The 6,000-nt window shown below is 37.1% G+C and overlaps 1 protein-coding gene across 1 annotated transcript in view; it reads left to right on the top strand.

The window, feature by feature from the left end:
- Positions 1–6,000, top strand: part of ITPR2 (inositol 1,4,5-trisphosphate receptor type 2) — a 596,492-nt gene that overhangs the window by 115,855 nt on the left and 474,637 nt on the right. The window contains exon 4 of the mRNA XM_023738100.1: positions 5,873–5,988. Within this exon, the coding sequence (XP_023593868.1) occupies positions 5,873–5,988 (116 nt within the window). The remainder of the gene's footprint in view (positions 1–5,872; positions 5,989–6,000) is intronic.

Raw genomic sequence — 6,000 nt, 5'->3', positions numbered from 1 at the left:
AAAAAAAAAAAAACCAAACCCACTGCCGTCAAGTCAATTCTGATTAAACTGTGATAATCAAATCAAATATGAGGTACTTTAGAGAAATCAGGTTGATGCAATTTAAAGGAAATTTAAAGGCTATTGTATAGAAGCTGGATTAGCTTTGTTCTGAATAGTCTCAAGGGATACTTGTGGAATTATGAACAGCATTTGCTTCAATATGACAAACTTGCTCAATAAATACAAACTCCCAAATGACACCATTGTATTGTGACAGAACATTGAATTTGGGTTCAGAGGATCTCGGTTCAAGTTTTGGCTCAATTTCATACCAATTTTGTGGACTTAAGAAAAGTCCCAGTTTCCTTCTCTGTAAAATGGAGAAAATAATCCTTGCAAACTTTCAAGGTTGTTGTAAAGATCAAATGATCTTTGTATCAATATATGGTACTCTTTATAGTGTACAAAGCACTATAAGTTTGGTAGTAAACTGTAAGGAGCTAGAGGAAGTGTGATATTAATGTCCTTATGTACATCAAAAGGTGTACTTCAGAGGTCAGTCACTGGTCAGGATATTCAAGCATCCCATGTATGGTCGAACTTATTCATATTTATAATTTATTTTAATCTTGAAATTCTGTGATAAAGGACCTAGGCAAATAACTTACTCTCTGATTTTTTGCTTCTTTATCTCAAATAAGGAACAGATCAGATTTTATCTGAGGCCCCTTTGAGCTCTAACGTTTTAGTAGTCTATGAGCTGTATCTAGAAAAGGCCATTTCTCTTCCTCTCCAGTAGTAAGACAGCTGATTTTTGTCTAGAGGAACTTATCTTGCAGTCTTCATGGTTGCCAACCCATGTGTTATGATTAATAGTCATGCTTGCTAACACACACAATAAATTTTCCTTGGCTTTTGTAGTACTCTAGGGACATTTTACCTTTTAGATACCCTCTCTAAACTTGTCTTAGACTGTCATCAGTGGAGGTAGAAGTTTGGTTTGAAATATCCAGGCTTAAAGAAAGTGAACAAAACAAACAAAACACACTCCTTTTTAAAAACCTCTAAACATAAACAGTTTCATACAAATACTGTAATTCAGGATCCTCTTCTTAGAGAAAATGAGACTGGAGTTACAGTTATATTTTCCTCTAATGAATACGTACGTCTCCCTTGTTTAACTTTGCATTCTAATTGCTAGCGTCTAGAGGCCCTTAGTCTGCCTGTGTCTGGCCCTAGGGAGAGTTTTCTTACCATTCTCCATTTTATCATTGGAATGTCCTAGCTTGTTCTTCTGCTATAGAGACCATTGTCTTCCCTGAACTTTGTTGCATCCTCTTTATGTCAGAAAGAGAACAAGAAAAGCTCCAGAGGCCCTCCCTCCCCACCTTTCTACATGTGGAGATAATAAAACCCTTGGCAGCCATGTTCCCTATACTCAGTATGAGGTAATTTTACAAGCTACCATGAAAGAGCCATTTGTTGACTGCTGGTCCATGACAGGAACTTGCTGATAACTGAATATGCCTTACCTCATTTAAATCTCACAACATCTTTAGGAGGCAGGAGAAGTAAACAGGTTTTCTTTCCACCATTACCAAGGAAGCTGCTAGCCTAGATGTTACTTGAACTTTACTTATAATAGTCCTGAAAGGAGCTCCAAAGACAGTTTCTGAGGTACAGAAAAAGAAACTCCCTCAGATACAAATATTGTAGAAAGTGCTTTTACAGGTACAAGGTAAAGCATTGCAAAACCACTTAGGTAAAAAGTATTGTAAGTGGAGGTTTAGACTGGTTTCCTGCCGGGTTTACCCAAAATCACGTTGTAAGGTTAGGTCTTTTGACCTACAGTTTTATATGCTGTGGATTTCCTGCTACAGGCCATTTGAATGTCTTTCATTTGTTTTCCCTCTGCTCATATTTGTAAGCAGGCTAAAAATGCCACCAATTCTTTCAATTTAAATAAACACTTCTGGGAGGTTTAATTTCCTTCCATAAGCGTTTAGGAAAAAAAAAAAAAGTTCCAATCCTAAGCCATTGTTCTTATTATATTGCCTGACTGGACATAACACATCTTGTTGGATTACTAATATTTCCTGAACTTCTGTGATTCTGCAAAACTGTTGGCCTTAGGATTTAAGGTTAATCTTTTTAAAAATTTAACTCAAATTATTTCCTTTTATTTCTGCTTTTGGAGCTTGCTCTGTGAGGGAAACTTTTCCTTTTTTTGTTGAGTTTTGAAATGCTGAAGATATTTTTGTTACTTAATTAAAAAACAACAATGCTAAACCAATTGCTAATTGAAGAACCCCCTAAAACCTTTTCCTAGCAGTTTATGGATCTCTGATTTTAGAGAATGAGCAGATCATGGAATACTAGGGAGCTAGTTTTAGAAGCAGAGTGAGGAGCTCAGATGAGAGAGGGTAGGCTCTGAAATACCTGAGTTCCTACATGCCAAAAAGAGCAGGAGGCTTGTCAAAGGCTCCACCCATACTGTGCTAGTAATTGTATCTGCATGTTTTAAAAGATATTACAAAGTAATAGAGATAAAATATTTTGCCTACTGCTATTCTTGTTTTTGAGAACTTTATACAAAAACATATTGGTGCAGCTTAAATCAAACGAGGCAAACACTTTGTTGTTAATTGGACACTTTTGGTGTGTACTCAGGTTTTATCAGAGAACTCTAATTTTTGTTTCTCTTTGCTGAGAGTTCTGTAATGGCTTAGTCATCTCTTAATCTTAGTGAAGCTATTGCTGAAAGAATGAAGCAATATTAATAATAATGCCTTACGTTCATAATAGGGCTTTAAAGTTCACAGAGTATCTTCATACAGACTGTCTTTTTGCACATCTCAGCAGCCCTGTGAATTAGGTGTGGTGAGTATTATTAATATTTTTATTATGCAGTAAATTTAGAATCAGACAAAATACGTGACTAGCCCAGGACCAGTATATATTTTTTAACGTGTCCTAAAGGAGACAAAAAATTGAAAACATACACACACAGACACACAGACACACACAGAGACACAGACACACGACCATTACCACCACCAACAGCAACAGCAGCAAAAGCATTTCTACAGAAGAAGATTGTATGTGCCCTATGTTTCCTTCTATCAACCAAAATAGTTCTGGGGTATTAGTCCCCACACTGAAACAAATACCAGTTATTTACTGTAATATGAAATGAGATATCACCTGTGGGAGGTTACTGGCGGAGACCATAAAAACTAAGCCCTAAAAATGAAAAGGGCTTTTGAAATCGAAGGTTTTGTATCTCAGGCAGGGAGAGTGGAGGGAACCTTGTTCATTATTTTGGCCATCTTCACTTTCTGTCTCCCTACTGTTTTCCTACCTCAACATTTAACAGATTATTAAGTCTGTTGGTTCCGCTGCTTTCTTTTAAATATATGTCTACCCTTCAACTCCTGTACAGCCCAAATTGGGACCTTCACTGTCACTAATGAAGCTTGCATGCTGATCTTTTTGCTCTTGCTCCTGTCATCTTTCACATGCTGTAAGAGCTTAAGACTCTAATAGTTTGACATGTTCCATGGGATAAAGTCCAAACTCCTTAGCCTAACACGTAACACTCTGCGGACCCTACCTCAGCCAAACGCTGCATTTTCATCTCACAGCCTAGGCAGGAGGTTTCCTGAGCAGTTAGTGATCCCTTAGTCTTCTCCTTTGCTGTCTTTGCACCAGATGCTGACCCTGTTTCAAATGTACCTCCTCTCTGAGCATTTGTACCCCCATGCCCACATGCTGAATTAGTATTGATTCTTCAAAATTTGACGTGTGTCTTCTCCTTCAGACTTCCCCTGGTAAAGCTGACCAACGTATCTTCGTGCCCCATAGTGCCTGCCACAAGCTCCAGTGTGCAACTTCAACTCATAGCAGATGCCTGTCTCACTCACTAGACTGAACTTTCCTAAGACAGAGTCTGAGTCTTAGCACCTCGCAGCACAAGGCCTGGGCCCTGGTAGGGGGTTACAGTGAACATGGCTTGGCTGAGTGTTTGCCTTCATTTCATAATGATCTCAGCCACAGCGATCAGGCATGGTTTGGCCACGAAACAGTCTGCTTACTAGCTAGTGATGTCTTTGATCAGGATGGTCTAGAATTTAGAAACAAATATTTTCTCCATCAAGGAACCCTTCATTTCTACTTCACTCAGGGAATGAGCTTTATTAGGAATTTGTAGTAATAGAGAGGAACACACCTCTCCCCTCTTGTTTTCATTACATAAATAAAGTCAGACGTATAGACTGAAGGTTATAGAGTTCAATTCTACTTGAATACTAAAACAAAGTAGTGTCTGGCCACTTGCCTGATAGAGGATAGTCAGGAGAGTTGGCTTCACTAAATTGGGAGCACTTTTGTGAGTGATATCTGTGAATAAATTCTATATTTGTGCTTTAAAAAGTTTGTGTGTTCTCTTTGTAGTTGTTAGTATATATGAAATAATTTCTAGGATTTATAAGATATGCTTCCAAGTGGACCAGCGTTCAGGTCTAGTTCTTCGGTTGTCATATGCACGTGACAAGTGGTGATTATTATGTCGTACAGTAATCATGACTGTCTCACAGCCTACATTTAGCAGTTGGGAGGTGTCTGTTTTCTGCTACCTATAGAATATTAACTCATTCACATCAGTGGATTATGCCAGAATTTAGTAATTAGTTTTCTGTAGACTTGTGTGTTTGTGGCGGGGAGGTAATCGATAGAATTTGTGCTTATAAGCTATAGAACCAAAAGTATTCTTCTGTGTTTTCTAAATTCCTTAAGAAAATTCACAGTCATATTCTTTGACCATTTGTGTTATTAGAACCATAAGAAACTGAAATTTGAAAAAGATTAAGCCCAGCATTTAATTTTATAATTAATTTTAGAGAGAAAAATAGAACTTGAGCATGTTAGATAATATAGTCAAGAATGTGGCTAAAATGGATATTTGAGTTGACTGAATTTTATTTTTGTGGTACATATTTGAGAAATGAGAATGATTTTAAATATTAACACAAATCAACCAAAGAAAGGGAAATTTGTTATATTAAATTAAAACAGTATTTTTTTGGTGAGGAAGATTTGGATTGTTTTTATCACTGCTCCTTTATAGAATGTCAGGAATTGATCTAATCCATTCCAAGCATACAAAATCATTAGCATGTGGAAGACTTCTATTTTCCTCATTAAAAAGGAAATATTTTGCTTTTGGACTTGGCAGTATTGCAAATTGTGATATTCTCCTAGGTTTTCCTATCTTGATATTTAGGGGTAGACTTAGGACTATCATCTTGGCTTATTTATTTGTTTTATTTTGCTTTGTTTTGTTTTTCCATTATATCACACTGCCTCTCAGATTTCTACACTGGATTTACCCCAGATATGCACAACTGGGAAGTGTGACAATTTGGGGAATGGATGACTATAATGGTCAGCCTGATTGTACTTCCTGCATCACTTTGGCTGTCAAAGATGCTTATCACAAATAAGTAACTTATTGTGCAAGGTCAGATAAGGCAGTGAAAGTCACTTATCTCATTCTATACAGTTTCAAAGCCCAGGTAGCCCACCATAATTAAGAGGTGCTTATAATGTAACAATTACACTGGTTTGATTTCTTTATACATTGTACTGGGTATAGTATCCTTTAAAAAAACTTCAGCTAATGGAGAGGGATTATTTTAACTGAGTCTAAAAAATTATTTGAAGAGGATGTTATAGAGGGAATTGAAGAATTGGCTGGAGGATGGATTAGATGATCTTTAAATGTTCTTTATAGTCATGGATTCCAAGATTTTGTAAAATACTAGGCTATGGGGGATCTAAGAGATGCTGGTATCCTTAGTTACAGTGTTTTTGTTTTGTTGGTTTGTCACAGACTGCCTTTTCAAGGTGTGCCCCATGAACCGGTATTCTGCCCAGAAACAATACTGGAAAGCCAAGCAAGCCAAACAAGGGAACCACACAGAAGCAGCCTTGCTGAAGAAATTACAAGTAAGGGCAGAA

The sequence above is a fragment of the Trichechus manatus genome, unplaced genomic scaffold (genome assembly GCF_000243295.1).
Source record: "Trichechus manatus latirostris isolate Lorelei unplaced genomic scaffold, TriManLat1.0 scaffold00112, whole genome shotgun sequence".
NCBI lineage: Eukaryota > Metazoa > Chordata > Mammalia > Sirenia > Trichechidae > Trichechus > Trichechus manatus.
This window is presented reverse-complemented; position numbering and strand designations above follow the sequence as displayed.